General features: G+C 40.5%; 1 protein-coding gene across 5 annotated transcripts in view; it reads right to left on the reverse strand.

Moving 5' to 3' along the window:
* Positions 1–26,252, reverse strand: part of LCOR (ligand dependent nuclear receptor corepressor) — an 86,586-nt gene that overhangs the window by 15,451 nt on the left and 44,883 nt on the right. For 4 of the 5 annotated variants that reach the window (XM_039385034.1, XM_039385036.1, XM_039385037.1 and 1 more), the window contains 2 exons: positions 25,599–25,886; positions 22,680–22,773 (listed from right to left, as the gene is read on the reverse strand). In XM_039385034.1, coding sequence (XP_039240968.1) covers positions 22,680–22,773; positions 25,599–25,836 — 332 coding nt within the window. In that variant the 5' untranslated portion in view covers positions 25,837–25,886. Of the gene's footprint in view, positions 1–18,629; positions 19,863–22,679; positions 22,774–25,598; positions 25,887–26,252 lie in introns of those variants that run through there. The other variant, XM_027721585.2, reaches the window with a different exon arrangement.

Consider the following 26,252-nt stretch of genomic DNA (forward strand, 5'->3'; position numbering starts at 1 on the left):
CAGCAGAAGACAACCCCAGCATCCCAAGCGAATCTTGTCATCAGAGCCCCTCACTACCTCCCGCCCCTTCTAGCTTTCTCAGGGCAGCCCTGTTCTCTCCCCCTTCTCCGCCTGCCACAGAAGGTGTCAGAGGCATCAAGGGGCAGGAGCTGTCAGAGGCACAAGCGGAGCTGTTGCTACGCAACCTCGGTGGTGCAGCAATTAATGCTGGGGAAAACGTGCTGTGCTCTGAAGCTATTTGCATAGCTGCATGCTGCAATACATTTGTTTGCATTGTGCCTCTACTGTTTAGTGGAGTTTGAAGCCAACCCTCCCCCAGCTCTTACTGGAGGGGACCTGGGGCTTCCAACAAAGGCTACGGGGTTGGGGATGATAGGGTTGGGGGAAGGCAGAGGTTTGTCCATCCATAACACCTACAGACTGCACAGATACAGCATTTCCAGTATAGGGAGGAAAGGCCAAGTTATCTGTATTTCCCCCTATGCAGCCTGAGGAGCTTTTCCCAGCTTCTGGAGTGCCCCCAACCCACTGGTAGGGTTGTCATATCTCCCCCTTCCAGTTGTACCAGGGTGACACTGTGCTTGCTCTGCTTGTGAATGCCAGAAACAGAGCTTTAGGGGCAGCCCAGTCTGCCTCTGGCTCAAGACTGTATTTTGGGTGGGGAGCAAGGAGGGGAAGAAAGAGAAGGAGAAAGAAATCAGATGGTTCATATCAACCTACCTGGGAAGTCAGACTCCAAAAACCTGTTGATTGCCAACTGCAATCTTCTGGTTTGCCCACCCCAAGTTTCTCACTATTGAACATGAAGCCTGTACCCTTTCTGGGTTTCTTTTTTTTAGCCCTTGAACATCAGTTTGATTGATTATAAGTTTACAGATATGTTTTGTACCTCGGAGGCACAAGAAGCAGCAGCAGAACAAAAGTTCAAGGCTAAGTGTTTCTGTTCCTTTCAGATCACTCTAAGCACCAGGATTATAGTTCTGTAAAAGAAACAAAACATAGCTATAAACTTATAAAATCCAATTCAATATTTTTATGGGGATGACCTCTCCCCTCCCTCTCCTGCTGCCACACAGCAGACTCTGTGCCAGTCATCAGAGCGCTGCCTTGCAGCACGCAAAAACAGAGGTACCACTTGAGTACCCCACCAAGCTGAAGTGTGTCTTGGAAACCTGACTAAAAGTGGAGATTTCATACACGTGGATGGCTAAGAAGAAAGCCTAGCTGGTGAGCAATGCTCTCTGTCAGCTGAACTCAAAGCACTGACCATGCCCACTGTGAGCCCAAGGTCTGAGGTAGCTTGCCTCGCTGCCCTCAGGTGGCACCTCCAGCCCTACTTGTTTCAACCACTTAGATTTTTTTTCACGGCGAGTGGAAATGCTGTTTTGAGGGATTGCAAAGGAGAAACAGCCTTTTAAAAGGAGTACACTCATTGCTGGTCATCAGGTGAGCTGACCTCAGCCCCAAGGGTGCAGTGAATCCTACGTGCTGCCCCTGCGCTTGGAAGCGGCTGTGCTGCGTGTCACCAAAGGTGGGCTCGCTTTGCCCGTGCCGGAGGGCTGCATGCAGAGGTCTCACCCAACAGAAGGGGGTAATGAGTTCTCTGCCAGTCCCAGTTTAGCTTGCTGGAGTGGCTGTGCAAAAGTAAACCTGCCAGGACCGAGACACGATCTGACACGCGGTACCGTGCTCAAACCCATCTCCACTCCTAGCTGTAGCACAGATCTTGGAGAGGTGGAGGTGGGGGACACGCTTCCTTCTGCTGGCACTGCTCTGGGATGCAGCGATCCCCTGCAGGAGATGGGTAAATCAGCCATGGGCACGAATAGTGTAAGCCACTGCAGCAAGATTTTCTGGAGCTCATCTCTCGAAGCCCCAATTAAAGGCTGACACTGGATGCACCACTTTAAATGCCTGTATTTCAATCCTCAGAAATATGCCTGGCACCTAACACTCCCCACACAGATGAATGAGTCCCTTCACACCTCTGTGGGTGCTACAGTAATTCTCTCTTGCTGCGCTGAAAAAAAATAGTAAAGCAGCACTCAAAGAGCTGAGGCTCCACATAACAGTTAAGAAGGAGAAAAAGCATTTTCCTTCCCTAAATTAAAAGCTGAAGTTGTGCAAAGCACAGCCAAAATAACTATGGAAATATCGTTGCCAGATTCTCAAGGCCCCTGAATTTACTCCATCCATGGTGATGCACATGGGGATGGACTGAGCTTGTATTTCAACTGAAAAGCAGGAAGAAACAGCTTATAGATGTGTTTTGTTTGTTTGGGGTTCTTGTCAGCTGCATGTATTTGTCAAGGTACCCAGGTTGTACAAGAAGCCAACTGACTGGACAAACAACATCCATTACAGATTCAAACTTTTAACCCTTCAGAGCAGTGTCTTTTATTTGTTTATTTAATTTTTAAAATAGTTAAACATTAACAATCACTTCTCCCCACCTGTAACCAAATAAAAATCAAGCAAACCAAATTCAGTTTCACATTACGAAAAACCAATAGCAGCCTCAAACAAGTTTAGCTTTTTTATATTCCTGTCATAACTTCCTCCACTCCCACTTTCCCCAAGTAACTAACCCAACCATATTCTACAGTAGTTTATCATCAATTGTGATACTTCTAATACAATATTTAATGACTAATTAAAAATCTTACCACTGAGCTATTGCTTTAAAACCAAGGGAAATTTATCATGTTGGAAATATTATTCTACATACTAGCTTCCAAAGCCTTTCTAGAATTGTCCTTGCTAATTTTCCTAATTATCAAGATCATTTGGGATCTTCCCTTTAAGGAAAAAAAAATGCCATGATTGTTTCTTTCTGAGCATCTTCCCTGAGCTAGGTGCTCCAAAAGGATAGATAGCACTGGAAGACCAGAATAGATAGAAAAACAGGCAGCACCAGAAGACAGATAACAAAAGCGGGCAGGGCAAAAAAAAAGTTCTTACAATGATTTTCACAGCTTTGCACATTTTAAAAAAAGCAGCACCCTGTTAAGAGAAGGGAGAATGAACCATAGGGACTATGGAGTAGAGAAGGATGCCCTGAGTATCTTTAACTGTCCCAGGTACGAGTTGTGAATGCACAGTAGCTCTGGACCCAAGGTGAGGCAGGTGTATGGCCTCTTCCCTGCTCCAAGTCCATCGCTATTGGTTCCTGTCTGTGCTGCAGCATACTGGGGACAAAGTTCTCCCTCCCCAGCCCTCTGGCATGCACACACAGGTCATCTGGAGCCACTGCAACTGCAGAGGTTCAACAACAGGGAAACACACCAAAGGTGGACTCATCTGAAGTAAATGAAGGCTTCCAAGCAGGATATGCTGTGCTGTGAAAAACCACACCTTCCCCTCCTAAGCTGCACCTACACTGTAAGGGAGAAGAAAACCCAAATGCATCGGATGCCCTCCCAACAGACATTGCTGGTCCCAGCTCCAACAGGCACATTGACACAAATGGTTACTGCCTACTTCTAGAAGTCTTCGAGGATTTTAAAGTCTGCAATTATCCAGGTTGGGTTTTTTCCAACATGGATAGGAAAACCCAAATGCAGCAGCTAGATAAAGTGCTCGCTAGAGCTAACCACACTCAGCACAGCTCGGTCACCCTGTGGGAGGGGCCATGGAAGACTGGAGAGCAGAGAATATCTTGGGTGTAATTAACAGACATTGGGGGATATGACCCCATTTCAGATAACCTGGAGATTCAGATAATTGGGCCTCAGATAATCCAGGCCACGCTGTTAATAGAAACAGTATCACAACTCCTAACGGCGGCGCTCCCCACGTGCCGACGTTATCCCTCCTTGCACGGAAATGCCTGGTGAAATACGAACTAGCGGTTTGATGCACGTCCATATTCCCTGTCAGCTGCCGGGCTGAGCAGCAAACCCTGTTTCTGATGCACTACTTTGGCTGGCTGCTTGGGAAATAGGTTAAGGCAGAGAAGTGGATTGCAGCCCCGAATGCCTGGGGACGAGCCTGTCTCAGAGCTGACGGGCTAGGTAAGCTCTATTTTGAAAGTGGGTTAATTTAACTGCCATTCAACTACCATTAAATGATGTAGGTTAATTTTATAGTCAGATAACTATTAAGAAACCAAAACATAAGGCAGGAAATGTCTCTATGCATACCAGTGGGGAGAGATTTCCTCTGTGCTAATGCACACCCCTCCTCTTCAGCTCAAACCTCTCATCCTTCCATTTCTGCACATCCCTCACATCATCTTTTTTTTTTTTTTAACCCTTGTCATTACGCACTATTGTCCTTCCTCCCTCTCTTAAGGGAGCCTATTTTTCCTCTCAAAAATTCACCTTGGTATCCTGGCCCACCATTATTTTTCTCCTTTGATTATATTGTCACACATAGGAACACTAACAAATCCTCATATGACCATGGCAAATGTCCACTAGAAAAGGTCCCATCTTCCCACGCACATTAAATATTTGTGCAGCTACGTGGCAAATTGAGGTAGGGAACAACACCTTGCTTAGTATGTAACATGCCATCACCACTAATTTTCTTTGGCCAGTTTTCTTTAGGAATATTTACCATATTTAAAGCCTTCTTGATTTTGGCAGTTTACCCTTTATAAATGGATGCCACAGTTAAAATGCACTTTATCACTGTGCCATTTTCCATTCTGCAGTATAATGATGGGTATTGTTTGTTTCTTTACACTGGCGACAAAACCCATCAATTGCTGGTTTGTCATAAAGGGAAAAATAAAGTGAAAAAATTTATCAACAACAGCTTATGCCTGCAAAGGAACAGATCCTTTGGAAAAAGCAGAAGTGACTCATCACTCCTCATGCGCAGCGAGGAAGCAGCGAGCATCACAGCCCTGCAGATCCCCCTGAGATGCCTTCACAGATTGCCTCGCTCTGACTTCTGCACCTCCCTGGTCCCACCAGCAGGAAAATGAGTCCCTAAGCTTCCCAGAGGAAACTAAAGCGATGATGACCCATTAGCACACGCTGCCCATCAAGCACTCACGGATCTCCTCTACCCGCAAATGTTTTTTATTGTATTAACAGTAAGTGCACTATGCAACCCTGAGAGCTCAGAGAAATGAACTCACGCTTAACCACGCAGTGGTAACGAGACCACGGTGCTAACGGGATGATGGCACTTGCACTGTGCTTTTTATGACCAGAGAAACACAGAACGGGACCATCCCCAGAAATTGCAGCTAAACCATCGCTGAAGAAACCTCCTTGCAGCGACTCAGATATTCAGATGGCAACACCAGAGCCCAAACCATGCATACCATGGGGATTTCTGACCCACAGAAGGCTGAGTGCCAGATCCTCCGTTGTCCTGCTGAGGCCTTGCCACTCTTACAAATCTTGCGATGAAAGTCCTTTTTTTCACTTGTGAGCTATAAAAGAACAGATGAAACAGCCAAAACCCAAAACTCATCAACCTGCTCTTTGCCAGCCACTACCTTTGTCACTTTGATTTTAAGATTTATAACTATTATACTATTATATTATACTATTACAGTATATTTTGTACCTATTATTCCTAATTTAATAATATCATTAAAGGAGTGCAAAGAATATTTCTTTTAAATCCAGGATTATGTTATTTCTGCTTTATCAATTAGCAATCCAGTCTACACTCAAACAAAAGTAAAGGCACCAACATAAGGACATGTATGGGCAAGGCGGCTAGAATTGAAGAGCAGTGGAGCTGTAACCCATATCATACACACTTGTGTCTGTCTATCAGATAAAAGGGCCCAACACAGGGCCTGAAACAGGAGCAAAAAATCTACTTTTTTTTAATGTATAAGCAGCAAAGCTCACTGAATTACAGCTAGGCAGATCTCTAGCGAGGTCAGGCAGATGCCACCACGGTTTGACCAGAACTTCATTATTAGCAAACACACTTCAGTTACCGAGTAAGCTCGTTTAGCTTTCACACCCTGAGCTGATGTTCAATGGCTACTAATCAGAAGGAAACATGTATTTCTGTACAAAGAGAGTAAATTTGCTATGACAGCTTCTTATGCAAACCCAGAATCCTATGGGGTCTTTTTTTACAGTCTCCTTTCTGAAGTCAAATCGTTTGTTTTAAACCACTGCTAACACCTCACACACAGCTATTTGCCTTAAAGGCCTGAAAGGAATCTGAGGGAGATGCCATGTGTGACTACAGTACATCTGAAAACATAAAAAACTATACCACCACCTTCACCTGAAAGGGGAATGTGGCAGAAACTAGTGGATCCTCTAAGCAAACACCTCAGGCTTAGATTACAGCACAGATATTGGCTGTGTGTATGAAAACCCCTTCACATGTGCAGGGAAGCTGTTCAGCTTCTCCTAGTGTCAGGTTTTCCCTGCAGACCCAGAGCAACTATTGACAATTAATGTCAGGGCCTTCCTCTAAAGCTCAGGGAGAAGAAAGCACAGTCAAAGGCTTGGCTTTAAGAAAGGAAACCATAAAAGCCCCTTTCAAAGTTAGGAATGTCATTCCAAAACGAGTTAAGCAAGCCCTATGTTTTATTAGCCGGGCAGGAGGATCTGGGACACAGGACAATAGGATCTTGCTGCACATCAGAAAAAAAAAAATCCCAAACCTTAGCAGGTGTAACAAAACCATGTATTTAGCACTGTAATTTTTACAGGCAGTTTGCTGATAATCCTGTACAGAAAAACCACTCCTGTCAGCACACGGCTGGCTGATCTGCACCTGGAGCAGGAGCCCGGCAAAGGTAGGCAAGCGAGCTGTGACTGAGCCAGCTAACCACAGCCAGGGAGACAGGGCAGGAGCCATGTGCTGCAGGACCCACCGCAGGCTCTGGCACAGGCGACAGCTGAAGCCTCTGCCCCATCCCTCATGGTGTTACTGTGGGTGCTGGGTAGGTTACAGCCCAGGGCTCCGGTCAGTTCCTTAGGGAGATGCAGCTGTATTTTCATTCTGGCAATCTTTGCATTTTCAGGCATCAGTGCTTATATTACTATGCTCCGAAGTATAGTTTAAGCGTTTCTAATTTTAGCCGAGCTTTTAAACAATTCCTGGAAATCTGAGCTGTAGCCATCTCAGACAAAAATCTGCCTTTTAGTCAAGTGTGTAGGGAACAGACCTCCTGCAGAGCTGTGAGACACCTGCAGAGGAGGAGGCGGCACAAGAAGACTTTTAGAAGTTTTATTTCAAATGTGACCTGTAAATTTTGATACGTTCAAAGTGACCTGTAAAAACAAGATGTAACTGTTTTGTTCTCTCTCTTCATGATACCAAAAGAGAGCTTTTAAAGGTTGTGTTGTTTGAGGTTTTCAGGGAGGTGGGCAAGAAGGAACTTAATTAATTCATAAGTGTGAAGTAATTCAGACTTCTTCTGAATTTCCTACTAGACAACTGAGAACATCCTGGATTTTAAGTTACAGAATCTGCATTAAATGCACCAGATCGGGGAAACAACACTCTCACAAATGATGTTATCTGGGGTCCTTCCAGCATTGTAACATTTATTAAAGTGTCTCAAGAATAACTACATTTAAAAGATCAACTTTCATTTTAATCTCTTTGCCATCTTCATTGTATCAAAGTCCATAATTCTAGATTTGCCCTGACACTTAAAGCTCAGTTTTTTGAAATTGCTTTTGGTTCTGTACCTCCATTTCTCTGTACATGAATCACATTCCTAAACAGGTCCAAGAACCTGCTATTCACTTCCACTTAAAACCAGAATTCAGCCAGTACCCTTGGCTGGGCATCTGCCAGAGCAGGGTTTGCAGATTAAGAAAACAGCGATTTGCTTTAGTATTTTCCCAAATCAGGATTTAAATCCTCCCCCTCCCCCAGACCCACTTTTGTCATGCCGCTAGGAAATTAGAGAGCTCAGAGCGATCAGGCAGGAAAGCCACTGGTGATCTGCCTTACTGCACTGCTGCAGTTTGGCTCTGGGGAGACACAAGGTCTTGGCTTTGGTTGTACAGGAAGATGAAAGTGTGATGCTCAGGAATTTCCTTAACTAAACCAGCTTCACTCACAACACTTAAGATGATTTTCAACTTTCAGATTCTTCATGCTGAGCTCAGGGAGTTGCCTACTTTCAGATCTAGTTTTAATCCCAACACCTGAAGCTTCCTCCTCTTCCCTCTCCCAGCAGCTCATGCTTCCATAAGGGACCAATGAGCAGAGCCTCTCATTTCACATCTGCTGGAGTATCTGCATTGTAGCAAGTGACCCAGGTGTATGAGGGGTTACAGTCAACTGCTACTCCATAAAGAATCTGCTACTTCGGGTGACCAGATATGCTCCTGCAGGTTCGAAAGAAGCAGCTGCCTCTTCCAATAACAAACTGAGTAGCTCCAAACCCTTCCTGAGTCCAAACAAGCTGAAGTAAATTAACAGGCAAGTTTTAAATCTGTCTAACAGGGTTAATTGTGTTTCTTTTCTACTTTTAAAACACAGCAGGTTGGATGCTTCTTACTGGGTCTGGGTGCAACATCTTGTGTACTCTCATCATGGTACAGGAAAAAGCTTTAAAAGAAGAAATTTCAGACATTGGAATGGGCTGCCCAGGGAGGTGATGGATTCACTGTCCCTGGAGGTTTTTAAGATGAGACTGGATGTGGCACTTAGTGCCATGGTCTAGTAACCAGGGCGGTGTTGGATCAAGGGTTGGACTTGATGATCTCAGAGGTCTTTTCCAACCCGGTTGATTCTATGAAATCAAGACTGTATTCCTTTAAGTCTGAACAATTTCAGCTTAACAGTGTGAGACCATCAGCAAGTCCTTCAGGAAAAGCAGAAAAACTTGGTATTTGTGATAATCGCAGGACTAAAGCGTTGATTAAAAATGTTCTGGGACAAGCCTGCAGAGTGTAATGCACCCTAAAGAATGGCAGATGGGAATATGATGCATCACTTTCAAAGGCTATTTTCATAGATTTGACAGATGTATTCAGATATAGAGAAAAAAATACGATAAATGATAGTTTACTGTACAAGGCTTTCAAGCTATTTACTCATGAAGATTCACTATTCCTGAATAAGTGTAAGATGGAATCTCTAGTTAAACCAAGTTTTTTATTTAAAGGAGATTTGCCTGGTAAAGCTAAACCAATGACAACACCCAATTAGCATTTTGCTTTTTGTTTTCAATACCAGTATTAGTATACAAGGAATACAATAGTTAGTTTGTAGTGTAACAGCTATTTAAGGACCTTTAAAAAAAGGCACTGAAAATTGCAAACCTTAAATTAACTACTTTTCAATAGCAAAAGCAAAGAAAGCCAATTTCTCATGAGAAAAGAAACCTGAGCTAGACATTGTAAAGCATTATAAATTTTCCTAAAGCCAGGAAATCCCTATGCATCACTTTCAAAATCAAACTAGGACTGAACACAAAGGGCAGCAGATATGCCTAAACTCACATGGGTTCCATTATACACCACTTACTGTAACCTACTTTTTAGTATTCAGCATTTCGGTATCAATAATGCATAACATCAAAAGTAGTGCAACCCAAAGTACAGTCACAAGAAAGTAAACACAGGTCTGAGAGAAGGGTCAGCTGCAGCACGGTGTCACCGCTGGGTTGGCCTGGTGCCCCTGCGCAGGGGGACAGCAGGATGGAGCTGCTGGAGCTCTCCCTGTGCTAACTGGGAGCTGGGTGCCTGCCCCCTCTGTGGAGGGAGAGCAAAGAAAGTAAAGCTGCAGAGAAAATATAAGCAACAGCAGTGCTTTAGTGAGCAGCTAAGCAACCTCCCCGAGCCTGGTTGTGTCTGCTCCAGCGTCTACAACCCAGCTGCCCAAACCAGAGCACTGCTCGCTGCCAACCCCACAGCCGAACCGACCCGCGCGGGGCAGCGCTCCAGCCACGCTTTCATTACCACCCTGCCTACCTTGGCTCATTACTAAGCGCTCTGTGAACAAGCCTACATCACCTTTTATTTTCCCTCCTGAGAGACTGTTCCTTCTTCACTGAATAAATTATTTACCATTAAAGAAATTAAGGTGGCCAGCAGGGAAGCACAAATTAGAGTACAGGAGTTCATGAGACTGGGCTGCCATGAGACAAGAGTTTCAGTTTTCACATGTATTCCCTACCCAGCTGCCAAAGCAGCTTTATCGCCAATCTTATTTAGGACAAGAACCCAATGGAGGAGAGAGATTCCAAAGCTTGATCCTTCAGCCAGAAATTGCTTTACCTTCTACTTTCACTTCCTCCCCTGCTTCTCCCCAGTTGTGATAGTCTGCATTTCATACCCTTGGGTGATTAGTGCGAGCATTTACGAAGCACGCTAGAAACAACAGAATTGGAACCCCTTAAAGTTTTTCACAACAAAATTTATTAGAAGAATAGTGGTTTTGAAAAGTCTAGCATCCAGTGAAAACTACCATACACAACGTTACAGCTGGGAATGTGTTTCCAAAATGACATGGTCAAATAATACAATGGAGCCATTAAATCTTACACATGCACAACAAGAGAATTAGCGCTTTGACATACAATGCAAAAAATAAATTGGACCACATGAAATAAAAATTTAAAAGTACTTATCACATACATTAAGACACAGCTTATTTAGTCCAGTCAAAAAATCAGAACTGCATTAAAAAAATTAATGTAGTGCAATCAAACCAAAAACCTTAATTTGTGATCATAAGTGCTCTACTACATAAAACATTGATCATAGCAAGGAACAAAAAATTCAAATCACACAGTACAAAAAAAATCTGTAAATAAATATAAACTACAGTACAAGAGAAATATTAAATTATACAATTCCGTCAAACTGTAAACAGTATATTGAAATGAGGTCCATAAGAGTAAAGGGGGGGTTCCTGTTTTTTTTTTCCCATGACACTTGAACTTCTAGAGGTCAGAGAGAAATGCCATTTTCCATACTCTTCAAAGACTATGGGTTACATAAATAGAAAGAGAAGACTTTTTAGCTGTAAAGTGTCAAATAATAAAGCAGAGGTGTTGCTGACTTGCGACTGCCAACAGATCACTGTGAGGGCAGACCAGCAGACTTAGTTCCGGTGTGGCCTCCAGGTGAGCGCAGCCCCGAGGCCTGGCACTACAGGTGTGAATCAGCGCTCAGCCTTAGACAGGAGGCACCTGCTGAGGTCTGGCCCTACCCAGGAGGTGGAAGCGGTTACAGACACCATGACTGACCTGGACCTCTGCTGATTATATGACAGGTTTACACGCTTGTCATACAAACACCAACTTTGGCAGAACAATTACTAATAAACTCAAAGCACTCCCGGCCCATTGGTTTCCATCACAGTGGCCAGTGCACAGAATTCTCTAAGGACATTGCATAACTAGAGTGTAGAGGTCAGACAGCCAAGGACCCGTGCTTGAGGTTAGAAGTAGTTATGGTGAGAGAGAAGCAAGAGCCACGTTAAGAAGCTGCCTCTGCTGTTCACAGAAGCAGCTGGGAATGTATTTCACTTTTAGCTGCGCTGGCTAGTAGTGGCATTTTAAAATATATAAGTTTAAGATAACATATATACTATATATGTATATAATATAATACATATTATATAATATACATAGGAATTTCTTACAATACATACCAGGAACCCCCACCGCGATCTGCTCAGTAGTAATAACTGAATATACAGAATGCCACTATAAGTGTCTGAGGCACTGTGTGCTGGAGAGTAAATATGCAGCTTTAAAATCTGTTTGGCTGAGTTATACCTGGATACCTGAACTGAGTTTTAAGTTGACATTCATCAAGGATGTGCTATCAGCACGTCAAAAGAAAAGCAAAACAAAATACAAGTCACTGCTAGGTTTAAGAAGAGAGTACAAGTACCTGAATTGAGTGAGGATAGTGTGTAAACTGTCCCTGAGGGTTTTTAAACAGTGTGTGTACAAGTTGGATTCCTAAGAACATTAGTTTAAACTTACATTGCGGACTGATAAAATACCAATGTCTGACAATTTAACAAGTGGAGGTTAAAAAGAGTTATGAGCAAACACTCAAAACATTTTATACATTTTAAAGCAGCAGTAAGCTGCTGTAAGCATACATCCCATCAGTACAAGCAACACATGGGACTCAGATAAAGGTTTCTATTTGCAAAAAGCCCATCATATATCGATAAGTAAAGAATATTCACCTGCTAAATTAGAATGCACCTAGTTACAGACTAGCAATTCAAGATTAATTTTTTTAATCAAATACTTTGCTATACTTTGCTATTACATACTAAAATTCCTTAAGCTCACTAATGCTGGTATTCTAATCTATTTTTTTAAATGTTCCCCCTTCATTTAAGAAATAAACCATTCCACAACTTAAACATTAAGATCCATTTTCAGTCCTCAGATGTAAAAAGCGTGTCAATGAGTTTATATTAAAAATTTACATGGTAAAAAGGCTTGAATTTCAGCCAGAGATTCTAAATACTACTCATTCCCTGAAGGCATAAGGGAGCAAGAATCCCTACCCATTTTCTTGTGATATAGTTTTCAAACTGAACATTAAACAATGGTCCAAAAGATTTTTCAGTTTGGGAAACTTCCCTTTCCCTACCCATCATCCCAGATTCCAAATGTCAAGCCCTGAAATGGCCTATTGAAATGATTAGTTAAAAATACCAGGCATGTATATATACATCCCCTGCCTGAACTCCAGAACATTTTGTTGTACTAGTCTTTAAAAGACAGATTAATATCCTAAGAGACCTTGTGATCTGACCTGAAAAGCCATTAATGATCCTAGATTGTACGTTTCAAATATCTCATAACCTGAAGACCAGATTTAATTAAGACTCTGGCATTGTAACAGAAAAAGTGCTGCAGTTATTTATCCCTTTTCTGGTACTTTAGAATAGGTCAGACAAGTGCTTTTTTATAGTGACAGTAAAGTTTACATGCTTTCAGCGCAGGCATAAAAAAAATTACCTGCGAAAGTATTTGAGAAATGTAGCACCAAGTAGTTGATAAACTGTATTAGTATCTGTAGTGGTGTCCTCATTATTTCCGTGTAGGAAAAAAATATTAAGTTAAACTGTACTAGGTGATGACTATAGAAATTTTTTCTGACAACTTTTTCTGCTCCAGTCAGAATGAAGGCTTTGTCCTAATCCCTGCTCCATAAGGTAGAGTTATCATCTTGAGTCCTTCTAAATTATACTTACCAATTCAGCAGAGACAAGAGGGGCAGGGATGTTTGTTTTCAAGAAGGTAAATGAAATGCCCTGGACAGACTGAAAAAAAATCCTCCTTCCTAGTACGTCACCCAGGAAAATTGATTTTGTGACTGGGCTAAGAGATTTTTGTGAGGATTAAATAAAGCTCTCTGAATATGAAGGGGTTTATGACAATACCTGAATATAAGCATAATTCAGTAGGACATGAGGTCCAAAACTGCTGCTGTAATACTGGTATAGAGACTTGGCCCCAGTCAAAGTAAGAACAGGAGAGAAGGAGAGGGATGGACAGTGGAATGCTGTAACTACCTAACAGTTTTTTCTGAGTATACTTGAAATGGATCTACAGATCATTTTGAGTTTGTAATATCTCTCTGCCTAGTGATCATCACAGTGCATTGTGTTTATACACTGGATAATTTGAAATGAGTTACTGTAGTCACTATTTTATTTGATGCATCCATCAGAACTGCATATAAGTAGCAGTGCAGCTTTTCAGGTTTCTGAAGGTTCCGATTACTGAGTTTTCAATATAATTCAAGATCAAGTAGAAACCTTTATAGTACTAAAACTAGTCTCAAAACTATTTTTCTTTTAGTACAGTTTTTAAAACCAATATTAGTCAACATTATCTACTGGTGCCTAGAAAAAAGCAACATTGACCTAGACTGAAATTATATTTAGTTTCTGAAACATTTGTGGGGAATACCTCGATGTTTCTGATCCTCATGAAAATGAGGGAAACAACACTTTCCATTCTAACTTCTAACATTTGGCAGAGAATTTAAGCTATTTAAAATATTGTGACAAAGCTTTCAGTACAGGTTAATAATTTTGCCTTCATAAGAGTTCGGACTGCAACAAATGTACGCATTCTTACACTTAGGAGTTCAAATTTTGTCTTCACTGAAGAAAGAGGCCTTTACATTACAGATGCAGCCACACTGTTTTTGAGAAAAAGGGACCAGCAGAGTGCTCCCTTCACTCCTTGGACACTGTGTTCTTCTCCTAAGACTCAAGGACATTACTTGAAAGTAAACTGGAAAGAAACACATGGCAATTCTAGTTTTGCCTGTATAACAATCGTTGCAGATAATAAAAAAGCAATTCAATCAGAACTAAAAAGTTGTTCAACAAAGCTTACTCAACCCTAAAGCCCCTGAATCCCTTTGCCAGCTCCCGTGAATTTTCAGGGGAAGGCAATGAACTCCCAGATACTCATGAAAGAAATATTTATATGAAAATGTCGGCCTGCCACAAGACAAAGCACAGACTATTCCTTGTCTGCTCTTACCCAGTCTAAACACACATGCAGTTACCTCCCGTGTTTAGGAATATCCCCGAGCACTGGAAAGTTCTACAAAAAAGGTGGTATAGGAGTTGTGTGAGAACACAGAAGCTGAATGTGTTCCCTTACTAGAGGCACTATCCTACCGGTACCCCTGCATTGTTAAAAATTGTTTTTTCTCCAACAGCCATGAGAATTCAGAGTTCGACTTCAGATCTAGCAATAGGGTTGGTAATGCAAGCAGCAAGTTACGAGTTCTGCAACAAGAAGAAAGTAAAGGCATACCTGTATTGCTTATGCAGCAACTTCTCCTGTGCAACAGGGATAAAATGAGAAATTCTAAAGGAAACTGTCTTGAACCTTTAGAAAAAAAAATCAGGGAATGACTGGAAAATAAATTATCTTTAGACAGAAATAAAAACAAGTCCAGAAACGTGTCCCTACAATACCTAACTGCAGACGTTCAACTCTATAGCTGTACTCAAGCGTTACGGCCACAATAATGCCTACAACACTGTGGAATGAGGATCCAGCTGGCTGAAAGTGAGGTAATAGTTTGTAATAGGTCAGAGTTCTAAAAAAGCACTTTTACATCTTACAAGTCCAAAGAAAAAAAAAAAAAAAGGACACATTTCATACATGTTGGGCTTTCTCACCAGAACTGTACGATAATTAACTCCACACCAGGACCCCTACCACACTAAGCCTTACTCATCTTCAATTATATGCTGCAGCAAAGATTTACCAAGCGACACCTAAACTTCAGTACAATATGAAACTTCGATTCTTAAAACTTTATACACACAAAATATAAAATTACTTTTCTAGGATGGGGTAGGGGAGAGGGATTCTCCTTCATGGTACTTGGACTGAAAAACTAGTTTTCAGAGACTGCCACAAATATAATTCACAGTTTCTTGCTGTCAGGCTTTTTCAGCTACATCAACGTAGTACACAACAATACTGTTAAGTCCAATAACTACATCGGATGGACATTCTCGGGAATAAGAGAAAACTAGTGACAAAAAATACCCGAAAGGTCTCCTCCTAACAACGTCTCGATTTTTACAGGGTTGCAGTTTGTCTATGTTACACGTTAATGCGATCTCAGAAGAGCAGCAGGCGAAAGATTTTAAACCTTTCTCCTGTCCAAGTGATCCAAGTAACATAAGCATCCACTTACCAGAAATAAGATGAGAAACAAGGCTTTTGTTACAAAGACCGCAGTGAACCACACCTTCCCACACCAAAATATGGTCAACCAGGGATTCTGGCCATGCAAACTGCTGGTCAGCAGAAAATTAAGCATGCTAATGGACAAACATTAATTCCAATCATATATTTAAAATGATCCCAAATACCACTAGTTAGCTACACTGAAAGCGCCTGCAAAAAATATGTAGTGAAAAATGAAACAAAATCTTAGTGATCACTGCAGCACTTAGAGTGATACTAGTCTTATGTGATGAATCACCTCAGAGAAAATACATTAGATGGGACTTTGAAACAAAAAGGTAACATTAAAAGGTGCACCTGAATATTACAGACTAAATTTACAAAACCTACAATAAGGTAAAATATATATCTTTTGAATATTCAGCAGCTTTTTTTTAAATTTGTTTTTATTTTTTGAGAGGCTCATGAAATTTTAAAAAGGGACCACTAACTAATCTCAACCATGCTTCACAAAACAATAATGGCTATTTCATATTGCAGTTACCAACGTAATGCAATTAGTGCTTAAAAATAATCTACACTTTTTCTTTTTTTTCCTTTTTAAACAGAGACCTTTGGAGGAAATATGGTTGTTCAAAAGCTTCTCGAAAAAGAAAGATTACCTGAATATTAAGTTATCACAGATCAAGTGTTGTGTTTGAAAGCTTTGCAGTCATGAGTATTACAATCTTCAGGTCTCAGGACATTTAAACTGAGAGTTACGTGTTTGGTTTGTTGTTGGTTTTTTTTTTTAAATCCACTTTCTAACCAAAGCAAATAAAGAGTACTCAACTTCTCACTATCTATTTACAATTCTTAGCCTACAGTCTGAAATGACAAGACAAATTCTCTTTTAAAACTGCAGCATTAAAGGGTAGGCACACCATTCTTCTGCTGCACGATTGTCACCCACTTAAACATACACATACAAAATATTTAGGTTAGTAAAATGAGCACTCCACATACACTACAGTGACAAGTTTTATAAAACTCAACTCATGTTGCTTAAATAAAGACAACTGCAAAAGGTTAAACCTCTCTCAACAGTAAAACTGTGTTAACTTTTTTTTTTAAAAAAACTTGCAACAAACTTTCTACCATAACCTCCAACAGCAGATGAAACCACACCTTAAACTGCACCTTTATTGCAATCACCAGCTAAACTGGAACGTATTGCAGAGTTTATATACTGCTACTGAGCTTAAACTGCTTTAAATGCCAAGATGACAACTAGAGAGCTACAAGGAACCAGGATTTTGAGGACTAAAATATATTAAGTAAACAAAAACAAAGCATACTTGGGGCCAAATGCCCAGTCCTTTTGAAGAATGAGCAGTGCATATTTTAAACAACAGCAATGGTGTGCCTAACCTTTGAAAATATGAAGTTGCTGGGGAGGGGGAGAGGCTAATAGAATCAACTGTTTCAGAAGTCATTCAGCATCCCTAGGGTTACCTAGGCCACCCTCCCATGAACTTTGAGAAACCGTTTTCAGTCACTGACATCACTTAATGCTCTCACATAAAAACTCCAATGCTTCTTTTGGTTGTGCAAATCGGGGGAAAAAAAATGGTAATCCTATCTACCTTTTGCACAGATTAAGACCAAATTGCTTCTACCTGAAGAACCAGAATTCTGATTTGGTCATGTTGTGGTAAGTCCAGTAAGCTCCACTTAGTTACTGACCACTCCCGCAGAAAGTATCAAAGATAAAAGTTCTGTACAAAACTTATCCTGGATCTCCAGATAATCAGAATGATATCACCATATTGAAAAAAAACAAAAACAAACCAACAGATTTGTGGTTTACGGAGTGCTTTTACGGTGTTTAAATGCTCATTCTAGCATGTGCTAAACCACTATCAAAATAGATTAAATAAAAACAACAACAAAAAAAGCAGGACTTCAATTAATTCCTGCTACTGGCAACTGTAATATTTAAAAAGGAAACACCCATTCATTGAGTGTTCGACCCTGACAGTATTACAGATAGATATGATGCAGAGCCTGAATTAGATCAGGCTACCAGTGTTTTACTTCTTCCCTGAACATTAACAAGCTCCTTCACTAATGTGGATATTTGGGCAGACTACTGAGGTTGTAACGTTTGAGATCACCATTTTGTGGGCTTTTTCTTCGTTTCTTTTTTTTTTTCCTTTTTTTGCAATATCACAGTAGTTTATTACACAAATCCCCCTTCCCTAGATTAGAGCCATTTAAACTACCGGTTGGAACCACAGAGTTTAGTAAACTCAGAATCAAGTCTGTAAAAAGCATGAAGGTCACAAAGAACCATAGTTCTGGTATAATGAGGCATACCCTAATACATCATTTAGTGTACCCTGACTGCTCCTGACTGTGAGAAGCTTGTCTTCCGTGAGATAAGGCTACATCCTCAAGCAGGTGAGTCTAAATATCACCCTTCAAAAATACCAAATAAAATTACAGTGAAGGTAGTGTTATAAATAATTAACTGACATATTCTGAAGGTAGTGTATGTAAGTTTTCCCTCCCCTCCCCTCCCCTCCGGGTGAGCACTAAGCAGACAGTGAATGGTAAGTACGGTTAATTTAGAAAGAAAAACAGTGGAGAGCCTAATTAGACCCAATTGATTATCCATCTAATAAACAAATCTGAGTTCAAGAGAGGTACCATTCTTAAATAATTTGATTTAGCTTAAATCTTTCAATCAATTGGATCAAAAAAATAAGGGAGAAGAAAAATTTCTGAAACATTTTTGAAGAATGACAGTCTGATTCTCATTTGGAAAATGCCTGGTTTTAGGAGAGTATCAGTTTAACAAAGTGGACTTATTTCTATAAAGGCAGACATGAAAAATCCAACATCAGAAGTTCAGGCAGGCTCTACAGGCAAGATGTCCACTTCCACAGATCTGCATTCTTTGTGAGGTAACTCAACTCTCTATTACAGAGAAACATGCAAAAGGCAAAAAAAAAAAAAAAAAAAAAAAAAAAAAAAAAAAAAAAAAAAAAAAAAAAGAACAAAGAAAAAAGAACAAAAAGGGGAGTGGGCAGGTGAAGGAGGGAAACTGCACCATACCAGGCTAGAAAAATTTACAAATGTGACATTCAGAGCACATCTTTCACCTGTGTTCACACAAGTCTATGCTAAACTGCAAAGGAAAGAGCATTGCAGTAAACAGGAGACTCAGGTGCGCTCAGTGATGGTTGAACTATGCAGTAGTGCTCACCCAGTTTGCAAAGTAATTGGCACTCTACAACATCCCTACTCATCTTTCAATTCATTCGCACTTTGTGCTGCTTCTCCCTGGGGATCTAATTCAATCTTTACTGAAACATCCTGCCCCTCCGACCTCATTAATTTCATTTTTTTCTTTGGAGGGTTTTTCAAAGTGCCCAGCCTCTCTTTAACTTTGTACTCCAGTGTACTGTGGGGGATCCCATAAATACTCTGAGCTTTGGAAACACTCATTTTCCCGCTCATAACTACAGAGATTGCTTCCTCCAGTATTTCGCTGTTGTACTGTCTGTATCTCCCTCTTTTCTTCCTAGGTTGCTTGGAGCCAGGATCTCCCTCTTGATCTGAGGTGGGATATGGCTGTCCAGAGGTAGACTGCTCAGCATCTGAGCCCCAGGAATCTGGTCCAGCATCCAGCAAACTTCTCCTATTTTGTTTTGGAAGGATAGCCCTTAACTTTTTGCTAAGCGCGCTCTCCGTTTGTGAACCCATTACCAAAGAGCTATAGCTGTACTGGTCACCAGTGCGGGACTCCCATGAAAGGTCCATGCCTCGAACTTGTGGTATCTTTAAATCCACAGGAGAAGAATGGCTCACGTCCTTTTTCCCATCCTGTTTAGTTTGAAGTGCCATTTTTTGAAAGGCAGAGTTTTCTGTAAGAAAAGGAAGGTCACTGATGTTGCTGAGTGCACCATTTCCCCTGAATTTCATGCGGCTGAAATTGAATTCGTAGTGTGGTTTTGCCCAAGAAGCCTCCCTGGATAATATTAAGTGCTGTCCATGATTCTGTAGTCCAGATGGCCCATGGCTGGCAGCCGTAGAAAACTGGTTTCTGCTCAGCAGTTCTTCACTAATCTGGAGTGATCGAGCCAGCGGTACTTTAAGAGATGTGGAGTGGCCATAACCTTCCCTGGTTCCATCCTGCAAGCTTCTTGGAGGTACCCCATCACCACTCTGTAGTCCCTCTGGATGGTGCTGGCTGGGTCTCCCAGGTCGCCTAATTGGATGGAAGGAAACTGATGTGAGCAGGACTTGCACAGGTAGGGAGGGATGGGTGAGGGGGCCACTCCTTTATTAGAAGGCCTTGCTTGGGTAACATCACTTTTTGTGTTATTTATTTTTCTCTAAATTTTTTTTTATTATTTTAATTTTTTTTTTTTTTTTTTAAGTCTCAGCATCAGTCAGTTTTAAAACTTGTTCGCAAAAAAAGAGAAGCTTTTTGGGCAAAGAAAAATGAAACCTGTTGGCTGGTCTCTGGTTGGGTTCACAAATTCTCGGAGTAGAAAAGACTTCGCGCAAGCGTCTGAAAATCGCACCTTAATTACAAAGTAGTAATCAATCGCCATAGATCTACACACAACTGTGTTACTGGTGTGACGTTACCACTAAACAAGCACAGTAATAAAAGAGTAAGCCAAAGTGCAACATATTCAACATGCAAATATAACTGCCACCTGCAGTATCTACACATAGGTGGAAACCCTGGATGGTGTTTGCTTACATCATATTGAAGAACTGCTGCTCAGGATAAAAGAAAAAGCTTAGCAGGCCTCAAAGGTATTGCCTGACTTTCATTAAGCACCAAATGTGAAAGCTGAGATACTGTGGATCACAAAGAAAAACGCTGCATTACATTAGACTTATCAAATTGCTCTCTTAACAACTAACGGCACATACACATCCCTGATTCTCGTTTGATATAAAGAAAGATCTAACTTCCAACTGTCATACAGATCAAGGGTTAACAACACCCCAAAAAAAAAGTATTTTTACCATTTTCCTTTCATCACAAGAGTTCTTTCTATGAAACAAAGTACTACTGCTGAAGAGAATCACATCTTTTGTAATGCTTTGCTTGCTTAGCCCCCTGTAATAACTAAGGCTCAAAATCCACCTCCAAATTTCTCCATGTTCAACACACAGATTAACAAAGAATCTATTTTAATGCTCTGGGACACTATATTGGTGTAAAGCCGTCCGGCTAAGTCAGCGTTATTTAAGGATAGCATACGTACTACTGAAAAGCTACATTATTACTTTTAACATCACACTGGGATTAAAAAAAAGTCTTTAGAGAAAATACATCCACTGAAAGGACCTGGCATGTAACATACACAGTGCTTGATACATATGCTGCTCGCTTCTCTCCAGGATGCAACAAGTCATAGGTGAAGTGCATAACAAGAGTCCACAAGGATTCAGAACAAAATCCGGAGAAATGAGTGAAAGTTTGCAATTCCAGAGAACCCTCTCAAGCAATGTGCATTCTTTGACCCTTCTACAGCATGTATCAGCATCACAGCATGCACCAGTGATTCTACACCTAAATAATGGTCATACTGGCAGTTAATAGAGGGTTACACCTGACTTCATTGATGCTAAACAAACTGCAGCCAACCTCATGTACCACACACCTGCACAAGTAACCACAGGTGCCAGTATGCCACATCCTCTCTGGACCCGTAGAACTGAGCAGGACAGTGCCAGATGCTGGCCCTGCCATCCCTGTGTGTTGGACTTTGGCCCTCACTTGATCCACAAACAAGGGAACAAACAGTACAGAGCCCCAGTGGCTTCTGCTGCCTTCCTAGGAAAATAAAGCTGGAAATAACCTGTCCAGGATCGAAAGTGAAGAGCTAGTGGAGAAGGCTCATGCTAAAGACTTGTGAAAAAGTATCAAACACGGTTTGAAGTATTTTATTAATAGAAATATTAAATGGAAAAGTAATCTTGAAGGGAGAAATCTGAGACAGTAATATTTTTCCAAAGAGAAATGCAAAAATTCAGTCAGTTGTTATCAGTACATGGGATTGGTGGTGGTAGTGGGTTGTTAGATTTTCAAGTTTTTCAAAGGCTATATTATAAAGCTAAATCCAGCAATTAAATAGCACTTTAAACCATACACTGTTTCTGTACTTCGCTAAAAAATTACTTGTTCACAGGAGCTTCAAGATAAAATTCTCCCATCAAGACCCAAAATCCCTCATACTCCCAGTCAGCCTCTCCAGTACAATAACTCAATCCTAACTAAGAATAAAGGGTTTCTAAATGTATGCAAATGGTGACCATTAGAAATATGAAACCTAAAGATTTTTTTTAATTTAACAGTTTCACACCTTGAACTGATTAGGCAAGAGTACGTGATTATTTAAAAAAACAAAAAAAACAAAAAAACAAAAAAACAAAAACTTGTTCAGTGCTAGAGTACAATTGCAAATCCAAAGAGCCATATTTAAAGTCTTCTGAATTACCAGACTCCCTGCCCCAGACCCTTTCCTCTTTAAGTTGTTGGTTTATGCTAGGAAATATTAACAAAAATCATGCAGTGATTTAAATCTAATTCAGCATGGTTCATCACCCAAATCACTGTTACCCTTAAATAAACTTTCTTGTTAGCTAACTTTCCCCTAAGTGAAATGAAGTCTAAATATATTGCAAAGACTCTAAGACTCTTCATGCATTTAACTGATCTTATATCTCCATGGAAATCACTTATCACTAAACCCAAGAAATAGGTAATAGAAAGGTCTGTGGCTAAGCACCAAATTGGCCAAAATAACAGATATTAGTGTTCTTAACTGCAAGTTAAACCTGTCTCAATTTGCAACAGCTCTTATTTGGCAGGTGGGGTGAAGGTATTTGCCAAAGGTACAAGTCGAAAAACACATTACTCCAAAGGGTTAACACCTAAAGTAAGTTAAAATTAACAGGAGGTAAGCACACATTTTTAGTTAAAAAAAACAAAAAACAAACAAACAAACAAAAAAAACCCCACAACAGTTTTAAGAGGTCATAGTAAGTTGCTTTCTCTTACCCATTTCCCGAAGTACTGGAGCACCCTGGAGAGTGACTCAGAGAGGTGCTGCCAGCACAAGGACTCTTCTTAGTGGATAAATCAAGCACACCGTCTGTAGAGACAAAAGAATGACTTCAGTGTTTGAAGAAGCAGGATCAGCCATGCTGATCTTGTCTTTAGCTGAAAAGACAAAACAAGTCTTTTGAGCTAAAGTCATATTTAGTACACAGCATTTTTTGTTTTATTATATTTTTAAACAAAATAAGGGTCGGATTTGTTTGCAACTTGGTTTACATGTGACTTCAACATAGCCTTCAGAAATCACAACAAAAATTAACAAAATTAAAAGTGCATCTGTTACAAGAGACATAGCTTAAAAAATTACCTACAAATGACAGTTCAGGATACAACAGAGCCAATTGCATAACTAACTCTCAGTGGTCCAAAAATGAGACAATCTTCAAATTCCTGAGATATTTTACCCCTTGAAGGAGAGCTGTAAGCCATTATTTGAATTCTTTTTTTTCAATCCAAATCTCTTGTAGGAAAATTAACTGGGAATTTTGTATTGGAAACTCACTTTCAAGTGAACACACAGGTACGAGATTCCTCCTCACCTGGCAGCCAGCTTCATCTTTTTTTCCCCATGTCTCCAACAGATCCTTACTGGCAAAGCTGCTGTCTCTCCCCCTCTATTGTGTCATTTTATTCCCTCTCTTCCTTATACCAAATTGTCTTTCCTGCTAGACTCCTTCCTCCATTCTCTAATGGCACTTCCTCACATTCACCCATGTTCCTCTGCAAACCCTTACATAAACTCTGCATTTCTAGGCACCAGAAAAGGGAGTGCTTTTTGCCAGAAAAGCCTTTCTCCTACTGCACTGAAGCAGCTTGAAATTCTGGTCATTTTAATAAGGGCAACATTTTCATAAAAGCAGCCCAGCCATCTGAAGTTCCTGGAAACTTTGAAACGAGGAATTTGTGAGGCAAAAAGGAATGAAACCTGTTGGCAAGGTAAAGTCGAGACGTTTCAGAGCTCATTGCTCATTCCATCTAATCAAGTAAATACCACCCAACACAAGAACAATGTAAGACTTTCAGATTGCTCAAAGTTCTCATTTGACATATGGAGAAAAAAACATGATAAACAGTGAACTAGAATTAACTTACGGAAAGCTGTTCCACCCACTGCATTTGGGAACACACCATAACCCAAACTTAAGCAAGCAGAAAATTCAATCTTCTTTTTGAACAACACTTATGCAGGCACAAGATACAGAGACTGGATCAAGTAGCACCTCCTTTTCAAGTGGCTACACTGAACAGCACAGGCTGCTGCCACAGGCACTTGCATCCACGCTTCCTCCATCAGAGGGGTCAGAATCACCTACAAGTCTTTGAGGCCAAGCAGGACCAGCCTCATACCCCACAGAGAAGTTTACAACTAGCTGGGTTCCTCTCAACCCACTAGAACAAAATGTAACACAAAGCATCACTAGCAGTCTTTCGTGACAGCCTCTGAAATCTCTTATTAACAAGTTTGGCAAAATCTCTTTCCAATTACATTAAATGTAAATTGGAAACAAAAATTACATCAGAAAACAGATTACTGTATAAGTCAATATGCACATGTTCTAATTCCATAACAAGTGTTACAAGCATTATAAATTATCTTACAGCTTTTTCCATCGCATGGTAGCTAAAGAACAGTTCATGTACACGCTTTCTTCATCATACCATCCTCTAATTAAAAAGGAACAAAAGTAAAATTGATTCTCTCCCTCTCTTTCAGCACAAAGTTTCACAATGAGAACAGTTTAACATTTATAAACATATATGCAAAACACACTCATGAAATGCATTTATAATGAAGTTAGCTAGAAACAAATGCCTATCAGCTAACTGTACAGCTCCTCACTTCAAGAGAGACAACATTTGACCCTCCACTGCAGTTTGTAACTGAAATGTCATGACAGCTTTCAGTAAGTGCTTTAAGTGCAATGTCCAGATGCCCAAGCTGCATATTGTTGGACACATAAAGTTAGCCCCCAAGTTCAAAGAATAAAGGGATAGCAAAAGGCTTTTTTTTTTTTTCTTAAGGCACCATTTCCACTTGCAGATGGACAACCTACTGTGATAGAAGGACTTCAGGCACTAACACATCTCTAAAGAAGGGTAAAGGGGCTAATATTAATCCTATCAGTAGGATACACTTAAGATAACCTCTGTTCAACAGTTTCAGAAAAAAAAGTTCACATACTACATCACTCACAGAATTTGCTAGCAAAAAAAAAAAAATTCTGATGGAAAGCAAGGTTTTTGAATTAAAATAAACTCTGAAATACTGTTACAAGTTATTCAATCTGTGCTCTGCAGAACAAGTCTATTTTTAAGGTAGGAAAGAGACATTTCTTCCAAGCGCACAAACCTGGAAGTTTAGTGCAGTTCATGGGTATCATTTTTACAGCCTTCACAAAGCAATTTCTCACAGACTTTTAAAAGATACTCTTCTCACACCATGACCAGAAAGAAAATAAATCAGCCCTTCAGTTAGAGTATGTACTGATCTTCAGAGAAGAGACAACATTATAGTTTTCATGACCACATGAACTTGTCTTATCAGCAAGCATACAGTCTATTTTGGCAGACTGTTTTTTAGAGCTTCCAGTAGGAACAGTACATTTATCCTGAGTTTGGAGCATGTCCATCCCCTTTGCCCTTCTTCAGAAGAATCACTCATGTCTATGGGCCTACATTCTTTCAAAAAGTTTCTTCTCTTGCGCCACATCTACGCAGTCATTATTTTACTGCAAAAACATCTACTGCTTTTCCACTTTACATTTTATGCAAAAGCACAGCCTTCTAATTGTCTGGATTTGCAACAAGAATGCCATTAATGGATTGCTGTAGGATGCAAGACACTGGTAAGAGTCCTACCTTGTTCACTAGGTTCTGACTGAGACTTTCTGACAGTAAGGTCCAGAGGTGAGTCTTGGTCAGCCATGAGCAGTTTGCTGAGCACAGGGTTCTGAGCAGTTGCAGCCGTGGGAGAGGAGGCGACCAGAGATGCTTTCAGCAGGCTTTGGTTCTTTGTGCTATTGGGCTGGCTGGAGTCCTGAGTAGAGCTATTTTTTGAGGTATATTCAGCAGCAAACTGTCGGATCATTCGCTGCATGATCTCACGGGCCACTAGGGGAATATTGGGGTCAGAGACCCTAGGACTGTCTGCAAATATTAGAGATTTCTTTTAAAGGAAGCACTTTAAGTAAAACAGCTTTTATATTAAGTCAGTTTATTTACCCCCCCAAAAAAAAAATCTAGGGGAAAAAAAATAAAAGCCAAAGAGAGTTTCTGTAGAAAACGTACTGAAGTCTTAGAATACCTGAACAAGAACCATTGCTAATTCTGGTATAGCCTTTCAAAAAGAAAGGTTTCAAAAAGTTTCCTGAAAGAAATATGCAATCTCATCTTTTGTTTTCACATACAGATATATTCAACCAGACCTTTAAGAGGTATAGAAATGTAAAGGAGAGCTAGACCCATGAACAAAAGTACCAAGTAATGAAGCCCATTCCAAAAATATTGAACAGG

Source organism: Pipra filicauda, unplaced genomic scaffold (assembly GCF_003945595.2).
Source record: "Pipra filicauda isolate LSUMZ 115617 unplaced genomic scaffold, ASM394559v2 scaffold390_size662804_pilon, whole genome shotgun sequence".
Taxonomy (NCBI): Eukaryota; Metazoa; Chordata; class Aves; order Passeriformes; family Pipridae; genus Pipra; species Pipra filicauda.